The sequence below is a fragment of the Bos taurus genome, chromosome 7, assembly GCF_002263795.3.
Source record: "Bos taurus isolate L1 Dominette 01449 registration number 42190680 breed Hereford chromosome 7, ARS-UCD2.0, whole genome shotgun sequence".
Lineage (NCBI taxonomy): Eukaryota > Metazoa > Chordata > Mammalia > Artiodactyla > Bovidae > Bos > Bos taurus.
In genome coordinates this window covers 90,149,830-90,169,263 of record NC_037334.1, presented here as the reverse complement: position 1 = coordinate 90,169,263, position 19,434 = coordinate 90,149,830, and the positions used below count along the sequence as shown (strand labels likewise).

Sequence of the window (19,434 nt, the reverse complement as noted above, 5' to 3'; positions counted from 1 at the left end):
GCTTTATTTCTTATTAAGTAATAAAAGTCCAAAGACTCTACCTATGTTAACAGATTTTTTTGGTATACTGTTTAAAAGTATCTACACAATTTTCTGTCATATTGCTTTTTTCATTTCTGAACGCCTTCCCTGCTATATCCATCATGAAAAAAGTATTTATTCTACAATCCAAATTTCTATGTCACATTTTCCCAAATCAACTCAAAAGAATGACAGACCTCTCACTGGCTCTCTCCCGGCCCTCCCCTACTCACAGTTCATGAATAACTCCATTAAATTATGAATTATACTGACCTACCTTTCATGTCTGATCTGCTTTTATTATTGGATAATTAAAACACTGACCTTAGTATGTCTGATCTGCTTTTATTATCTCATAATTAAAGCACTGATCTTAGTATAACCCTTGTTTTATTCATCCTTATACACCTGAGGGGCAGACAGTTTCTCTTTAGATTCCCTACATAACTTGCAGTAAGCAACAGAATCCAAAATATAAATAAGGATAAAATAATGACTAATTAACTCTCTCACTCAGGTAAGGATACTTGTTGCTGAACCAAAGTTGAGATTATTTTAATCATTAAAGTACCTGTACTAAAAAGTGGGCCCCATTTTGAAGGAATGCATCATTTCTTATTGGCAATTTTATAGTGACTTGGGTTTTCTGTTCTGGAAAAATGAGACTGCTTCTCTTGGATATATTTAAGATGCCATCTTTCGCTCGCAAAGGGTCCACAGCTCCAGCAGGAATATAAAGTGCAGAATAAAATATCTTCACATCTCCTTTAGTTCCTCCCAGTCTTGTAAGACTCAAGGATAAACATCGTTCACCTGGGCTACTTTCAATCTTCTGGTTTTCCACAGGAAAAAATGTTATTAGGCCATAAACATCATCACTATCCTGAATGTAGAACAAAAGCTGCAGATAAAGGAATAAAACATTAAAGAGCAAAATTCTCACATCTGAGATCACCAAACTGTTTATTTTCTAGGCTATTTTGAATTTTAATGTGTAATTCTGTATCATATCTAAAAATGATTACTCATATAAGTAACAGAGTAAAAGAGGAATTGGGCTTCCCAGGTGGCTCAGTCGTAAAGAATCTGCCTGCCGATGCAGGAGATGCACGTTCGATCCCTGAGCTGGAAAGATCCCAACTGAGTTGAGAGCAGGAAATTGCAAGCCACTCCAGTATTCTTGCCTGGGAAATCCCACAGACGGAGGAGACTGGCAGGCTACGGTCTATGGGGTCGCAAAAGAGTCGGACACAACTTAGCAACTGAACAACTACAAAAAGAAGATGAATTAAAAATACATTTGAAAACTTTGTGGAATTTTTTTTAAGAACAAACTTTTTATTTACAGATGGGACAAACCTTTCGCAAGGGAATTAACCACCACTTCCAAAACCCATGCTCTTCCTTTCGTATCAAACTAAACATGTATAAGATGTGTATGATCAAATTCTTTGTCTGTTCGAGAGCACAGAAGTATTTCTACAAGCAAAGCGTAGCAAGAGATCTACCTCAGCTGGTTCGCTCACTTCTGCACCTCCTCGTATCGTATGAGGTAGAATCTGAAGTAGGTAAGCTTCTGCCTCTTCTGGAAGATCATCATTAACGACAATGAGAGGAATTGATGCCAACATCTGCCCTTGTGCAAAATGCAGAACTCCAGATCTTGGCCTGATATCTGTCGTTACTGGTGAGGGATCACTGCTATTGCGTGTCAGCACCCAGTTCACGGAAACATTTCCATGAGTGCCACCATTTCTAACCACTGTAATTTCTTCAAATCTGGAAGAAATATGATATGGTCACATAATACACTCTTTTTCCCCTGAAATGGGTATTTTCAACATCAAGTTGGCCACTAGCCACTGGTAAGCAGAATCCAAACCATAAAGAATGACTGCTTTTAATATGAAGGAGTAGGTATGAAGATAGGCCCTAGGAAACTACCGTAACATGAATTAGCTTGCATATTTAAATATGTGTTTTAAGTATCACTCCCCAAATAAGAAAGAAAACAGTGAAACCACGGTCAAGGAAATTACACATATCCTTAACAGTTCAGCACTGTGTCCAACACCACTAATATCAAATCCTGGAGTAATATACTAAATAACTGCAGCAATAGAAGGTTTAAGATAAATCCTACCTTGTTGTTGTATCTTCGTCAATTATAACTGGCCTTTCAAACAAGACACTGTTGAACGAGAGGACGCCGTAAGGTTTGTCGTTTGGCTTAATGGTGACCTGCACAACAGAAGGGCCGAACAGCACAGCATCTCCCCGTAAAGTATCTTTTAGTAACACAACTTGAAACGATTCGGCAATCTCTGGTATGGCATCATCCACTATTTGAAATTTCAGGTGTGATTCATAAATAAAAGGTGGAAAAACAATAGTTGTGTTTGGCTGGAGATCAATGAAGTCTAAATTTTGCTGGGCATGTGCTGTTGAATTCCCAGTTATGATAACATAACTGATAGAAACTTCACAGTCATCAGATCCAATCAGATTTCCACTGTCATCTTTTCCACGAACCACTGGAATTGTGAGTATGTGGTCTTCCTCAGGTACCAAATAAACATTCTGAATGAATCTCACAGGACTATCATTTTTCTTAATGATGATCTCCACTGAGCTCCTGGAGGTATTGATCTCAGCTCCTCCTTCCACACTTTTCAGTTGAATCAAAAATATTTCATCATTTTCTGGTACCTGTCAGAGAAATACAAGCAATGGCAAAACATCAATAGCTAACACACCTGCAAAACACAAGTGTAAAAAGTACTTATATTTCAATGCAATTACACAGCAATTTAAAAAAAATCTTTAACTGAAAGGAGCAGATAAGGAGGGTTGTTCACTGTCTATTTACTAAACTATTTTCCAAAGGTAAATAACATATTTTAGATAAAGCAATGATACGAATAAGAAATGAAGTATCAGCATAATGACTTTCAACCTTGATCAATCTCTAGAGAACTAAAGATCTGACAGAAAAACAAGTTCTTATTAGTTTCATCAGGTGTGCAGGATCAGAAGCAACATTCGAGGTCTCATACTATTTATGAATTTGGTAGACTACAATAAACATCACACACGAATTGTTAGTTTTTCTATCATATCAATTATTCTTGCTTCTAAGCAGCTCCTATCTCAAGATTTAACCATGATATCAATTATATGATTTTCAAAATACATATCATGTATCTCTGGAAAACAAGCTATAAGAGTCACTTTAGGCAAAATGATGACACTGTTAAAATTAAACTTTTTTTTTTAACTACACAGAAATCCCAGGGATAATCTCTACTGTGCTATTTGAATTTTTACTTCACTATAAATGAATGAAAGTGAAATAATATATACTTTTGCCTCCATCAATAGAAATAGAAAAAGTAAAGCTATTTATCTCAAAAAAGAAAATGCAGTGGTTTGACTGAAGATCTTTTTCCTTCAAACTTTATTGAAGAATAAAAATATATAACTAATATATTTATGGGTACAATATGATGATTTGATATACATATACATTGTGATCACAAAGATCAAGATACTAACAAATCCATCACCTCACACAGTTAATTCTATGTATGTATGTGTGGAGAGAATGCCTAAGCCCTACTCTCAGTAACTCTGAAGTATAGAATACTATATTATTAACCATAGTCTTTCAAACTTACAATTAAAATGTGTATTAATCACTGCCCCCAAACTATAACCTGCTCAATGTTCCAGGTTCTAAAAACAAACGGGTTTTGCTAGCTTTCATAACCAGTGAGCTAGAGCTATCAGCGCTATTCAATATCTCACTTTTTCAAGAGAAATACTCTTTTCCAATAATGTCTTCTAATTCATCTTTTTTGGGATTTGTTGTGATTTCGTTTCATGATTTTTTTGTGGGAGGGTAGAGGGATAAATTCCCAGCTATCCCTTTTCTTCTGGTATTACTGCTAAGGTTATTGTATTAAAAGGCATGTTTTCTTTTGGTTAGCTCATAAGAAACATCCCTGTATATACTGTACAAATTCACTCTTTTCTAGCTATGTCATATATTTCAATCCTTGGTAGCTTCACTGTGAAATTGAAAATAACAAAAGCCTTCCTAGGAATGTGAACATTTAAAACATCCAAACAAATAAATATCAATTGCAACAGAATTTTCTTTCCTTTTATAGTAATACATTTATGCTGGGTAAGTAACACTATACCTTCTCAAAAGTGCAATGACTAGCAAAATCAATCACCAAGGTTTACAAAATGCTGAAATGCTTGTATTGAGTGTGGCTGTCAGTTACATTCAAGTTCATCGCCTTTCAGATATACAACTTAATGTGAATTAAATAAGGTAGATATTAACAAGATCTATTCCAAAATAGGCATTAACAGCTATGGCATATCTGGCTGCAGTACATGACCTTATATATGACTGTGCTCTTGAATAATTTCAAATACTGAACACAACTTAATACTTGACATAATACTCTCTAACATGACTATAATACAGAGAGCCCTTGTTCCTTTTAAGCATTTAACACATCCTACCTCATCATCAAGTACTGTCAAGTTATAAACTACTGTTGCTTTGCCTGCAGGAAAAGTGATATTTCCTTTAACTGGACTTAAATCTTCTTCAGGTGGATTTGGGCCACCCTCTACCTGCAAAAAAACATGGTGCCATCAATAAACACAAAACATTTCATTAGAGTAAGAAAGCATTACTGTGATATAAACTGGCAAACTTACTTTAAAATGTTTTGCAAGAAGAATGACACTAACCTGTATTAAGTCTGCCCTTTTAATTAATGGAGTCAAGGCCCATAATATAATTACAGATCTTGACTATAATTAAACTACAAGGGCTTCCCTGGGGGCTCAGCGAAGAAAGAATCTGCCTGCAATGTGGGAGACCCAGGTTCAATCTCACTGTTCTTGCCTGGAGAATTCATTCTATGGACACAGAAGTCTGGTGGGCTACAGTCCATAGGGTCACAGAGAGTTGAACATGACTGAAGCAACTTAGCACACACGCAGATTAAACGACATGGTTTCTAAGAGTTTTCTCTTTTCTCAACGATAATATTAAGCCTGAGGAAAAAAATTATAAAAACTTTTTCTTGAGCAGAATGCATTCAAAATTATTATATTCTCTGAAGTAATGGAATCAAATACCAGTTCTACCCCTGGTGCTGTAACCTTGGATGAGGTATTTTTAACAACCCTGTGTGGCTGTTTCCCCATCTTTAAAATGAGGAAATAAGGTCCACTTACCAGGCTAGATGTAAATATTTAATAAAATCATATTCCTTTCAAAAAGTTTTATTAAGTACTCTGCGTCTGACCTCTTTTAGGTACTAAGGATATAGCAGAGAACAAAGCAAGCTTTCTACCCACCAGGACCTGACATTTAATGAAAGGGAACAAATGGAAGATAAATAAATGCGTGGCGGATGATGGTGAGGACTATGGAAAAAAACATTTTAAATGGCATGAGGGACACTGAGTCCTGGGAAGAGCTACAGTTCACGTGCAGCAATAATCAGTGTAAAGCACTTACACCAGGGCTGAGCGATGTTAAGTGCTCCACGAACGTTAGCTGTAATCATTTCAACAGAACAAAAGGCTCACGATTCGACAAAATAACTTCAGACATTCACAGAGAGTTGAAAACACTATAACCTGATGATGCCTTATCATTTCTGCAGCCAATTTTTATCCAGCTTTTGGAATGTGACTGCTGTTACCACCATCCATTAAGTGTATTTTTTTAAATGGAGAATGTATATAGGGAAGACTACATATTAGATAATTTTATGTAAGCCTAAGGAACCCACGAGCATTTTAAAATTTTATATCCTTAAAGAGATCTGTCATAAATGTTCTATGAATTTTGTAGAATTATTGTTATTAATTTGTGGTTTATTATTATCCTGTATCTAAAATAATCTGTTGTGTTTCATGGAAGCATAGTATATTCCAAGCAGCAAGGAAAACAGTTTTATATTAAACATGAAGTTTACCAGGTGATGAAAGCATTCTATTTCATTTTCATTAAACAGCATATTTATTATACCAAGGACCTTGATTTTTTAAATTGCAGGGATCTAGTATGAGTTCTAAGCATTACCATTTAAAATGATTTCACAGTAAACTTACCTCAAAAGTCACAGTCACCATCCCATAGGTTCCTTTTTCTCTGATGAGAGTAAGAGGCACAGATTCATTTCTGCCTCTGGGTTCACTCACTGTGATTGAGAAAGGCTATTGGGAGAGCAAAGACCATCAGGTGCTGATCAACCAGAGGCAGGAGCTCGTACAAACTGTTACTACCTTAGAAATCCTAATTTTCCACAGACAAATCCATCTACTTTGTGCTCTCAAGAATGTGGGGTCTCCTCACCTTCACCAACTATAGCTAATAAGGCTTAGAAGGTTCAAATAATTGTATGAGGAGAACATAAAACTAGTCAGGCAAAAGATGGAGGTTCTTGCCCTGCTTCTGCCAACAACGAGCTGTTCTACTGAGGAATCTTAAAGGTTACCTAATTGAAAGGTGATGAATTCAAAGGCTCCCAGGGGCCCAGGAGGTCACAGGAATGAGTTGTGCCTCCAGACCCGGGCAGTTCACTGGGACTGTGGCTCAGCCTTGCTCTCAACCATGGTTTCTTCCTCATCAGTCAGCTTGCCACTGAAAACAGGTAGCTGCTAATGAGATCCAACCAGTCCATCCTAAAGGAGATCAGTCCTGGGTGTGCATTGGAAGGACTAATGCTGCTGGGAAGAACTGACTCATTTGAAAGGACCCTGATGTTAGGAAAGATTGAGGTCAGGAGGAGAAGGAGACGACAGAGAATGAGATGGTTGGATGGCATCACCAACTCAATGGACATGGGTTTAGGTGGACTCTGGGAATTGGTGGTGGACAGGGAGGCCTGGCGTGCTACGGTTCATGGGGTCGCAAAGAGTTGGACACAACTGAGTGACTGAACTGAACTGAATGAATTTTTTCAAGACATGATTACTGAGGAGAAGCAAGAGCCAGGACTTCAAGTGTTGGAAAGTGTTGGCATGGCCGGTTGAAACTCAGGGTAGAAGAGGTGAGTGGCCAGGTATAGGCCAGCCAAGGCAGCAGGTGACCCCTAGGTCTCAGTATCCCCATCCATCACCAGGGGTAGGAATGCCTGTCTCAAAGGGTTCTGATGAGGTTGCAATGAGATAATTCATGCCTAAGTGCTTATCCTAGTCCAGGACACGCAGTGAAGGCCAGCAAAGGTTGGCTATAATTATTATCACCATCTCCGTCACCTTCATCATCGATACAATCATCATCCAGTCTGGAAACCAAAGTCAGACTAGGTACTTTAGGAAACCAAAGTACTGACTGCAAGCTCATCAGTTACTTAGTTCAATTTTAATCACAGAGGGCAGGTACCCAGGCAGAAACTGCTGGGCCCCCATGAGACCACAACAGTTGGGAACTTGGGACAATGCTAGAGACCGGGATTCATTCTGATGTTAAACTAACCAGTATGAGGTTGGGGATAAAGAGTTGGGAGTGAGTTTTGTAAAGGCAGTGGGGAGAAAAATCAAGCAATTAAGGGAGCCTGGTTCATAATTAACTAATAATTCCCTATCATTCAAAAAGAAGTGATTTGATTAATTAACTTTTGTAAATGCTATAATAAGGGAGGTTACAAAATGTCTACTACATTGGCATGATCCACATATCCTTTTTAATAAGGATACTGCAACTCTAAAGATCATGTTATCTATAGCTCACCTTGTTTCAAAGACAATTTAAGGTGCTAGGAAAATGACATACATCAATTGAAGGAGTTACCCAAATTGGAATATAGATAACAAGATGGGAGGGTCACATCATCTTTTAGTAATGATAATCAGTAGCATATTCAAAAGACTCTAAAAACCAGGAACCTTATTGTAGACTAAAATGTAGTTGCAATATATCATTCCACTTAACACAAATTCTGTTTTTATTTCGGAGCTGAATACGATTTTTATCAGGGAGGGATTCTAAAGACAAAACCCTCTGAACATAGGACTAACCAGGGGCACATGAATTTAGTGATAAGGGAGGGAAAAAAATGAACTTTTGAGCAAAACTAAGAGGGATGACATGGAGCTTTAACCTTCAAGAAATACTAATTAATAGGAAAATCTCCAAGTAGAGAATAATTATAGAATTTTTAAGAGCTATAATGTCTGCTATTCAATTTAAGCTTACTATAGGGTTTGTTTTTTTTTTTCAGTGATCTTTCAATGTATTTCTCTTGTCTCGAATCACTCCAAACTTTCAGAGGAGGCTAACAGACAATGCTTTTTTTAAGTGGCAGTTGGGGATATCAAGCAAAAGGAACTGAGTTACAACATCTGTTATAGACTGACTGTCCGTGCCTCCTCAAAATTCATGTTCATATCCTAACCTCCAATGTGATGTTATTGGAAGCTGGGGCCTTTGGGAGGGGAGTAGGTCATGAAGGCAGAACTGTTATGAATGAGACTAGTATTTTTATAAAAGAGACACCCAAGAGTTCTCTTGCCCCTTCTACCACATGGAAACACAGCAAAAAGAGAACTGCCTATGAACCAGAAGGGCCCACACCAAACCCCAAATCTGCTGATGCCCAGATTTTGGACTTGTCAGCCTCTGTAACCGTAAGAAATAAATTTCTGTTGTTATTAAACCACCCAGTCTATGTACTAATACTCTTTATAGCAGATTGAACTAAGACAACATCCAAGTTAGAGAACAAATGAAGCAGGCGGAATGATCAGCAGAAAGAGATTAGGGCGAGAGATGACCATGATTGTACAGGCCTCCTCACTTCTAAGTAATCTTAGATAAAACAGAAGGACAGTCTACAGAATGTGGAATATGGATGAATTGAGCAAATCTTATGTACACATACAGGATGTTTACACAGGATGATACTAGGTAACATAAAAAGCTATCCAAAAATTTAATAAACTATTATCCAGCAATCACAAGATAAATAAAATTATAACCATACCATATTAAAGGAAATAATCCCAAATGCATTGTCATTTGATAATATTGTCACAGTAACAGTCCTGGGCCATCCAAGCTTCACGTTTGCTGAAGGTTTCTAAAACAAAAGCCAAAAAATAAATTAACCCATTAAACAAGAGTAAAACAATTATTTTAATAGCATTTCAGTCTTTAAGTAATCATTCAGAAAATGAATTAAAATACAAGTATGTGACTAAGATAATATATTCAAACTAAGTCAACATGGTGAAGTCCCAAAAAAGAACTCTTCAAAAGAGTTTTTAAAACCATTAATCATGTTAAAATATAAATTTTTGTAATTCTAAATCATTACTGGCTAGTAATATATTCTAATTACTTAAATTTCATGACTAATATTGAGTTGGCCAAAAAGTTCTTTCAGGTTTTTCTGTGACACAATATAACAGAGAATTAAGTGACTATGAAATTGGGTTCAAACATGACTCTTTTCTTATACTATAGAAGGTGCTAGAACTTAAAGAATTAGTTTTTCTATCAGTTGTAGAGTCAAAATAAAGTTAAAACAGTACAACAGTTTTTCTAATAAGTATGGGAAGAGTGTGCTACAACATTTTTATTGATATTTAATAGCACCATAAAGGATTATGAGAAAAGTTTTTTACAAAAGCAAAACGTGATTGCTTCCAGTACCAATTTCATAAAAATCTTAATCATACCAACACAATTCTTCTAAAAAAAAAAAACTTGTAATCCACTGGAGAAAAATTAACTAGAGCAGTGTTAGCCATCATTGCCTCAACCTAACAGATCAGGTCATAAAGGACGATTAAACCTGAGGCTGGTCAAGCGTTTTTCCCAGGGTCACTCCAAAGTTCTTCTAAGCACAGGGCCCCCACTTCCAGGCCTGCTTTTGTAGCCCTCTCCTTGGAGCTCAGACGTCACGGTCATTCTTTGTGCAGCTGGTAGCAGGGGAGGGACCAGAGAGAAACGGGCCAAAGGGACGACGAGCTTTCCCTGAGCATCTGTCACGGCAATTCCCAAATAAAGCTGCGTTAATCCAAAAACTAGCTGCAGAATCTTCTACACAAGATTGTCTGAGGAATAACCAGACCATGGAATTGCCAACGAGACTGTCAGTTCTGGCTTCTATGAAAACCACCACCAAGCACTTAAATTGGCTTATCTCTACAGAAACTGATTCTTAAGTGTTGTAAGATTTTTATAAGTTTAAGCTTTAACAGGGGGGAAAAAAGGACTTACCTGTAAAGTTAAGTGAAAAATGAAAGTTTCATCCGGCTCGGGAAAATCGTCATCACACACTGCTATGTACACTGTCCTACTGGTTTCTCCAAAGGGTATAAAAGTTGCAGCGTATGTGTCAAAAAAGTCCCCAGTGTCATCTCCATACAGCTATCAAATGCAAAAAATAGACAGTTCTTACATAACATAGAGTTAGGACAAGCAGAATTGATGCTAAATACAGCAACCAACAGAAAAAAAAACAAAAAAAAACCATGAACCACCCAATGACACTGAAGTTTATAAATAGGATGTACAAAAACTAAACAAATATCTAACAACTGATAAAAATCACCTTTCAAAAGCATTATAAAAAGAAATGATTCTACATAAAAACATTTGTTTATTCTCTTGAAGGTAAAGGGATAATTTCATAGAAAAGTAATAATCACATAGGAAAACAATGATGTGAATTTTTTTTTCTCCACTCTTGATTGATTTGATGTGGATTACAGCAAACCTAACAAGAAGATCAACTGTAGCTAAAACTCTCCCAAAGAAGATGTGTAAGTAGCCTGCCAAAAGACATCAGGAAAAAAATTGGGTTTAATGAAACTACTCCTTCCAAAACTTTCAACTTGAAGCTTTATTTATATTCTCCCACAGCACCAATAAAGACTCGATTTTCAGTATACCAAATTTATTAGTCATTATAAACTTTTCCTCAGAACTTTTTAAGACCTCATTCTGTAATGTCAGCATTGCTAAGATTCTCAAAGGAGCAATAATTATGAAATTATAAAGCAGCAACTTCTTGTGAAAATCCAAATGAGATGTTTTTCTGCCAAAGAATACAAAAATGAGTAACTTAGCTACTAGAAAAAAATCATGATTGAATATAAATAAAAAATGAAGGATGTATGGGGATATTATAGTCAATGTCTAGTTCTCATTTACAAAAATAAAGTTAGTTTTAAACACTTGAGAAATCCAAGTAAGTTGTTAAGGGTGTTAAAAAACTTGTATTCATACCTTAATAAAAAAGTTGGCACAGTCTTTCAAAAGTGTTAAATATCAAAAGACATGGATACAAAGAGAAAATCATGGTCCTATAACCCCCAAATCATTTAACAATCCAAAATATGCAGAAATTGGTATGTATGTGTACACTTTCATCACAGCAATATTTACAACAGCAAAAACTGGAAGCAACCTCAATGAAAAACTGTTGAGAAATGACTGGGAAATGATGCCACCATCAAGAAAAGTTGTGAATATGACAGAGCGATCTGAAAAAGTTATCAGGATATGATCAAAATTATATGTAAAAGGCTATAAAATATAATAAACTAAAAATATATAAATATATAATCAAACTAAAAATAAATTCAAATAAATACAAACATGTCATAAATTAAAAACCAAAAGCAATGCACAAAATTATATTATTGGGGTTCTTAGTTTTTCTTGTCTCTTTTTACAGTGTTTCCCAATTTGACGATTTAACCTATCGCTTAAAAAAACTTAAAAAAAAAAAATTCCAAGTAGTTTGGGCCTCAAATATATCAATGTCCTTAGTGTTCATATGACATGATTTTCTGGTTAAATACAAACGCAGATACGTGTACATACAACCCATCTACTAACTAAAGTGTGTGCAAGATAGAGCAATATTCTATCAAATTTCTATTTCTCACTTCTACTTACTGTACTTAATTTCTCCCAAAAGAGGAGCTCTCTAACATAAAGGTTTTTTTTAATTGCCATTCCTCTACATTTAAAATTTCATATATTTTTCTCTAAGTCACCCGATTCTAAGCAATAAATCCAAGCAGAGAATAACTAGAATCCAAGTTATCCCAAAAAAAATTTATTTAGAAATACTGATATTTTTGGTTTATATTTGTTTTAAATATATTAGCATATTATGTTAGCATATATTAAATATCTTACTATATGTAATTTTAATTAATATATTTAATTTATAATAATAAATATATTAGTATATAAATATATTAATATATGCTAATATTGGCATATATTAAATATAATAAGCATATTAACATTTTTAAATAATCAGTCTATATTTTTAAAATACTATTACTGTCAAATACACATGCTACCTTAGATCACTCTATAAACCTCCAAGACATATAAAAAGAATGAACAGTTTATCTGCAAATTATTTATCATAATGGAACTACTCAGAATCTCAAACAGTTAAAGACATTCTGATCACTACGACATTTCCTACCTATTTCTGTAAAAATAGAACTACTGTCATCTCTTACCGATACAATCGCAGTAACATTTGCTGGGTCTCCTATCCTTTCAACAACAAGACGAATAACTGTTGTACTTGTTTCATTAACTACAAATTCTGTTTGTCCGGCAAATCTGATTTCTGTTTCTCCAAACACAAAAGGGATGAATAAAGCTGAAAGAAGATTTACTAATAAAGATGCAGAGGGCATCCCTATAGAGAAAAAAAAGAAAAAGATTTTGTTTACAAAATATATCCAATATATTTTCATTAGGGTGCATTGTCTACAGATATAAACACAGAGTGAAGAGCTACTAAGCAATAAGACATAAAGATGTATCAAATATTAAGCTATCCAATTCAAATGTGTGGCCACAGAAATAAGTCAAAAATGACAATACTCTTCTGTGGTACTGTCTACTATTCATAAGTACTTTTTTTTCCTTTAACTTGCACATTAACATAATAGTAATAACTTGCCTTACACTTATTTATCAAATTTAGTTTATTAAATGTCCCTCCAATTTATTCTAAGAAAAACCTAAGCAGCAACATGTGAACTGAATTAAAGCCCATCTTCCCCCAAATCAAACTGTAAAAGACAAGCAAAAACTAAAATTATCAAAAGGACTGATAATCTTAATGTGACATTCTCTATTTGACAATTATACAAGTATCAATATGAGCAAAACTCTTGGAACGGTCACACAAGGCAGTGAGTGAGAGCCAAAGTTTATTTCTTGGTCATATCTACTTTTCCCATAGTTTTGTCTTGAGAATGCTTTTTAAAATTTTTCAGTTATTGCAAGGAAATGCTAATCCTTTGAAAGAACACCTAAGTTTCTAATGGGACTTAAATTTCTCCCATTGTACTAGCTAAAATACTAGTATCACTTCTTAGAAAATGCCCATGCTTCTTTAAAACTAAGCAAGTTTGGCAAAGCATTTACTTTCTTTCCCATAACCTTTATTGTTTTCTTCTTTGTACAATGTGTGTGTTTATGAGATGCCAATATTGTTCCTACTTTCAGCTCTGTGTGATTCAAGTGTTTTCAAAAGCACAACAGCACAGGGGCCTCTTGAAAGAGCTGATGTTTTGTGATGCAGATGTATCTCTAAAAATGTAAGCAATTTATCTCACGGATCATTAAGATTCCAAAGGATTATGTGAGCAGCCACCCGAACATAACAAGTTCATGGCTTTTAAAAAAGTTGCATTACGTACTCTATGAACCAAAATGCTTCCTATTAATCTTTACCTTGGTCAAGAAGTAATAAAATTTTCATGTAGCTGCCTTTGCCACATGGCTACACAAGGCTTCATATTTAGGAACCACCAGATACACATGTTCTTAATGTACTTTAGGGTTAAAAGGCAAACTACTCAGTGGAATATATGCAAACAAGGCAGTCTGGGATTGTCTCACATGTGTGAGGCTGCAAAATTTGTAGACAGGGACGCAGAGTTCAGATAAGAGTCCAGGAAAGAGATATAGACCTTAGGGGAAGCACACTGATTGAAACCGCCCACCCTGGCCAGGCCCTTTAATAACCATTCGCGTGAGTTATTTTATGACAAAAGATCCTGGTAAGGAATACGCAACTAATAAGCTACCACCAACCGGAAGAATTTGGGAAAGGTCAAAAGGAGATACCGTGTGTCCATCCACTTTCCAGAATCCCTCTCGCTAGCATCCATCTTGGCTGGGCGATGCGTGTGCCACCAGGAAAGACTCTGAATTAGAATGATGGGCCAAAGACAACCCAGAAACCAATCCCATCACCATAAAACCCGAGACTGCGAGCCACACGGCAGAGCAGTTCTCCTGGGTTCCCTTACCCTGCTGCTCTCCACCCGGGTGCCCTTTCCCAATAAAATCTCTTGCTTTGTCAGCACATGTGTCTCCTCGGACAATTAATTTCCAAGTGTTAGACAAGAGCCCAGTTTCGGGCCCTGGAAGGGATCCCCCTTCCTCCAACAGACCAACGGGCACAGATATTCCGGACATTTTTAACACCTGTGCCTTCTCTCCTAGAAAGCCTGCCATGGGGCTAAGGGACTTGGGAGAAGAAATAAGATAGTAGATAGTTCTTTCTCATCAACTGCAATCTCTTCCCTGACTTCTAAGCCAGGAGTGTGCACTGGGAAAGCCTAGGTGAGGCGGGAAACTGGGCGTGCTGGGCTAAACCAGAGACAAATGAAGATCTGTGGAATTCTAAAGCCAGAATAATTTTACATCTCACTTATGACAAACAGGGGGAAAGAAAGAAACTAGGGACAAGAAAGAGGATGCTGAGTGAAGGGGGTATGGAGGTAGCAACCCAGGCCCTGGATGTGGAAGAAAAAGACAACTTTGGTCTGTTGTGATTTTGAAAGAAAACGCAATTGCTTGAACCTGAGATGTGACAGAACCTTAAGCTGAAATAAGACGACACCTGCAGTTCTAAGTGAGAAAGAGTGAGACTGAGTCATAGCGTGAAAAGGATGAATAACTTGTGATCTGTCACGTTCAACAATCAATGCCTACCTGGGAAGTGTGAGGGATGTGTCTTAGAGGAGACAAAATAAACCACATTTGTAGCTTTAAGTTAATTACTAAATTTTTCAATGCAATCCACTTGAACTTACTGCAGACTTTCCATATTTTTTTAACATTATTAAACAGAGTTTTTAAGATTTTTTTTATGTGGACCATTTTTAAAGTCTTTATTGAATTTGTTACAACATGACTTCTGTTTTATGCTTTGGTTTTTTTTTTTTGGCTGCGAGGCACGTGGGATCTGAGCTCCACAACCAGGGATTGAACCTGCACTCCCTTCACTGGAAGACAAAGTCTTAACCACTAGACCATGAGGGAAGCCTGTGGTAAGATTCCATATATCCTGAAGAAAAAGTTTAAGACCTATAGAAAGTAATCACAACAGCAAATGCTTAGTGTTGTTCTAGGTACTTTACACACAGTAACACATTTAAATCTTTACAACATCTCTGTGAAGGCGTCAGTATTATTAACCCCATTTCATAGCTCAGGGAACTAAGGCACAGATATTAGTTAACACACGCAGTATCCCTTGGCTAAGTAAGTGGCTGGCAAGATTTGAACCCAGTTCACCTCCAGACCCCCTACCCATAACCACATGAGACTGTCTACTACCTGTCATTCCTACAAACCACACATCTCTGTCTTCAATAATATGGAGGTCATTTATGCTACACATTTCCAAGCATGCTACTATTTTAAACTTACACACAATAATCAAAACCACCATCAGTTCAATTCAGTCACTCAGTCATGTCCAACTGCAACCCCATGGACTGTAGCACGCCAGGCTTCCCTGTCCATCACCAACTCCCGGAGTTTGCTCAAACTCATGTCCATCGAGTCGGTGATGCCATCCAACCATCTCATCCTCTGTCATCCCCTTCTCCTCCTGCCTTCAATCTTCCCCAGCATCAGGGTCTTTTCTGATGAGTCGGCTCTTCGAATCAGGTGGCCAAAATATTGGAGCTTCAGCTTCAGCATCAGTCCTTCCAATGAATATTCAGGACTGATTTTCATAAAACTGTATAATTATGAGTCTCCTAAAAGTTTGCACCTTATTATTCTGATAAACAGTACATTTGCTTAACTGAAACTATGATTCTCTTGACTATTTGAAATATTTAACAACATCTTTTAATGCCAGGGCCAATGAGCTCAAATGATGCATTCTTTCAATCTCCCACGCAATTAGATGCTGTGGTTAAGTCACTAAATTCATTTTGGATTGGCGCACATCAGTGAGTTTTGAGATTATGCAAAATGAACAAACAAAGCATGATTGGAAATGCCTCAAATTCTGTGACATCACTGATAACTGAATCGCTTCTGCTTTCATCTTTTCAACTTGTAAGAAAAGTTTTTGAAGCAAAGCTGGCATTCAATGGAAGTTAAGATGATGCAGAAAAAGCTTTGAAAGTGAAGTTCCCATCAGAAGACAGGCATAATTACACAAGTGCTGAATAGCTTCTTTTTAGGGTAACTAGGTACATTTTCCTCTATCATACTAAAAGTCCTGTCTTTGGAATTCCCTTTATTAAACTCAGAAGATTAGGCATTAGCAACTGACACAACACAAAAGTCTTACATCTATTTCAGGTCACTTTTTCTCTTATTAGATTTAAAGAATATTTTACACAACCCACCAGACCACCTATTTTAAATGTCTCTATAAAATGAATTTCAAACATACATTTAAAGATCACTATGTGCTTATTTCATATTCTGTCACAATCATGAAAGAGTAATTTTAGTTTTACTGACTCATTCCTCTAAATTGTAATATCATGATATTCCAAAATTCAAATCCTCTCATTTCCAACTATCATCTACATTACCCTCATGACTCCCACTCCTCGGTAGCATGATTCAAAAAAAAATTTTTTTTTTCCTGTCAGTAGGGGATCTCTTATCTCTTAATCTCTTATTGTGTTTAAACAATACTCATATTTAGGTTACTTTTTTATGTCTATCCCAAATTATACTATGAAGTTTGGACAGAGTCCAGATAATATGCAGATATAAAATCTCATGTTCTTGGATTTTAGTAATTATATTCAGCTTATCCATGTGGCTTCCCTGATAGCTCAGTTGGTAAAGAGTCCACCTGCAATTCGGGAGACCTGGGTTCGATCCCTGGGTTGGGAAGATCCCCTGGTGAAGGGAAAGGCTACCCACGCCAGTATTCTGGCCTGGAGAATTCCTTGGACTGTATAGTCCATGAGGTTGCAAAGAGTCAGACATGACTGAGCGATTTTCACTTTTCATTCAGCCTATCCAACAAGTCACCTAATTCTACCAAAAATCCTTCAAAATTAAAATCAGGAATATATTAGAACGGCTCTAACAATGCAAACTGGTTGCTTTCAGAAGAACAGGTTACAGTTGCACCTAACATCTGCACACTGAGCACCTACTATGCATTGTGTAACACCTGTGCTAATCACTGAGGACACAAAGACGCTGAAGAGAGGGGCCCTGCTCCTGATTCTACTCACAGGGGTGGGCACAGACTTAGACCAGGCCAGTGAAAGTCAACAAGACAATTCTGATGAAATAATGCCATTTGCAGCAACATGGACGGACCTGGAGATTATCACACTACATGGAGTAAGTCAGACAAAGACAAATATGATATTGCTTATATGTGGAAGTTTTAAACAATGATACAATGCACTTAGTAACAAATCAGAAACAGACTCACAGACTTAGAAAACAACCTTACGATTATCCAAGAGAAAAGATGGGGGATTAACATATACACACTACTACATATACAATAGATAACCAATATGGACCTATTTCATAGCATAGTGAACTCTGCTTTATATTCTGTAATAACTTAAATGAGAAAAGAACTTGAAAAACAATAGATACATGTATAGCTGAATCACTATGCTGTATTTCTGAAACAAACACAGCATTGTAAATCAACTATAGTTCCAATATAAAATTTAAAAAAACAATTTTTTTAAGACACAATTCTGAGACTTTTGCTTAAGCATAAAGATGCAGATTCCCTCTACTGTTGGATTCAGGATCATGTTGATTGGGACCAGCTTCCTCTGAAGTCTGAAAGTAAAGCAACACAGCCAAACACAGATCTAAGAGGTGGAGAAGTGCCAAGTCTTGATACTCAAGTTCAAGCTCCTGAAGCCAGTTTTACCCTTGCCTTTTCAGTGGCTGCTGCTGCTGCTAAGTCGTTTCAGTCGTGTCCGACTCTGTGCGACCCCATAGACGGCAGCCCGTCAGGCTCCTCCGTCCCTGGGATTCTCCAGGCAAGAACACTGGAGTGGGTTGCCATTTCCTCCTCCAAAGCATGAAAGTGAAAAGTGAAAGTGAAGCTGCTCAGTCATGTCCAACTCTTAGCAACCCCATGGACTGCAGCCTACTAGGCTCCTCCATCCATGGGATTTTCCAGGCAAGAGTGCTGGAGTGGGGTGCCATTGCCTTCTCCGTTTCAGTGGCTAAGGCAGTAAAATACATTTTCTACTACAGCCAGTTTGGTTTAGATACTCAGTCACTTTTAGCATAAACATTCATCCATTAAATTCAAACCTAAGACACCATAAACTCATGTTTGGATATACCAAGTGGAAGATCCCTCCTCGTCCACTCTCATACTCAACAGCCATAGAATTCATAAACATCTGTGAAAGGACACCACACCAGCAGTCTTTCCTGTTTTCATGTAATTGTTGCTGTTGTTTAGTTGGTAAGTCGTGTCCAAGTCTTGGTGACCCCATGGACTGAAGCCCACCAGGCTCCTCTGTCCAGGGGATTCCCTAAGCAAGAATACTGGAGTGGGTTTCCATTTCCTTCTCCAGGGGATTTTCCTGACCCAGGGATTGAACTCGTGTCTTCTGTACTGGCAGGCAAATTCTCCCAGGCTGAACCATCAGGCAGGCCCCCATGCAATTATTACCACCATCTATAATATTTCCCCCTCCACTCTGAAATGGACAATTACGAGTGAGGAAATTTACAACAGACAAACGAAAAATGTCTGCACAATAGAACAAAGCAAGATAGGCATACACCAAACTGATTCAATGTACTGAAAAAGATAATGCACTTCTAACTGTCCTAAGGAATCCCAAGATCATGATTCCTCAAATTCAGTTCAGTCACTCAGTCATGTCGGACTATTTGCGACCCCATGAACCACAGTATGCCAGGCCTCCCTGTCCATTACCAACTCCTGGAGTCCACCCAAACCCATGTCCATCAAGTCGGTGATGCCATCCAACCATCTCATCCTCTGTTGTCCCCTTCTCCTCCTGCCCTCAATCTTTCCCAGCATCAGGGTCTTTTCAAATGAGTCAGCTCTTCACATCAGGTGGCCAAAGTATTGGATTTTCAGC

General features: G+C 37.1%; 1 protein-coding gene across 1 annotated transcript in view; it reads right to left on the bottom strand.

The window, feature by feature from the left end:
* The window catches only part of ADGRV1 (adhesion G protein-coupled receptor V1), a 541,233-nt gene that overhangs the window by 498,866 nt on the left and 22,933 nt on the right, over nt 1-19,434 (bottom strand). The window contains exons 2-9 of the mRNA XM_010807603.4: nt 12,559-12,743; nt 10,289-10,438; nt 9,048-9,143; nt 6,172-6,276; nt 4,561-4,674; nt 2,165-2,730; nt 1,530-1,800; nt 593-922 (exon numbers count right to left, since the gene is read on the bottom strand). Coding sequence (XP_010805905.2) covers nt 593-922; nt 1,530-1,800; nt 2,165-2,730; nt 4,561-4,674; nt 6,172-6,276; nt 9,048-9,143; nt 10,289-10,438; nt 12,559-12,743 — 1,817 coding nt within the window. The remainder of the gene's footprint in view (nt 1-592; nt 923-1,529; nt 1,801-2,164; nt 2,731-4,560; nt 4,675-6,171; nt 6,277-9,047; nt 9,144-10,288; nt 10,439-12,558; nt 12,744-19,434) is intronic.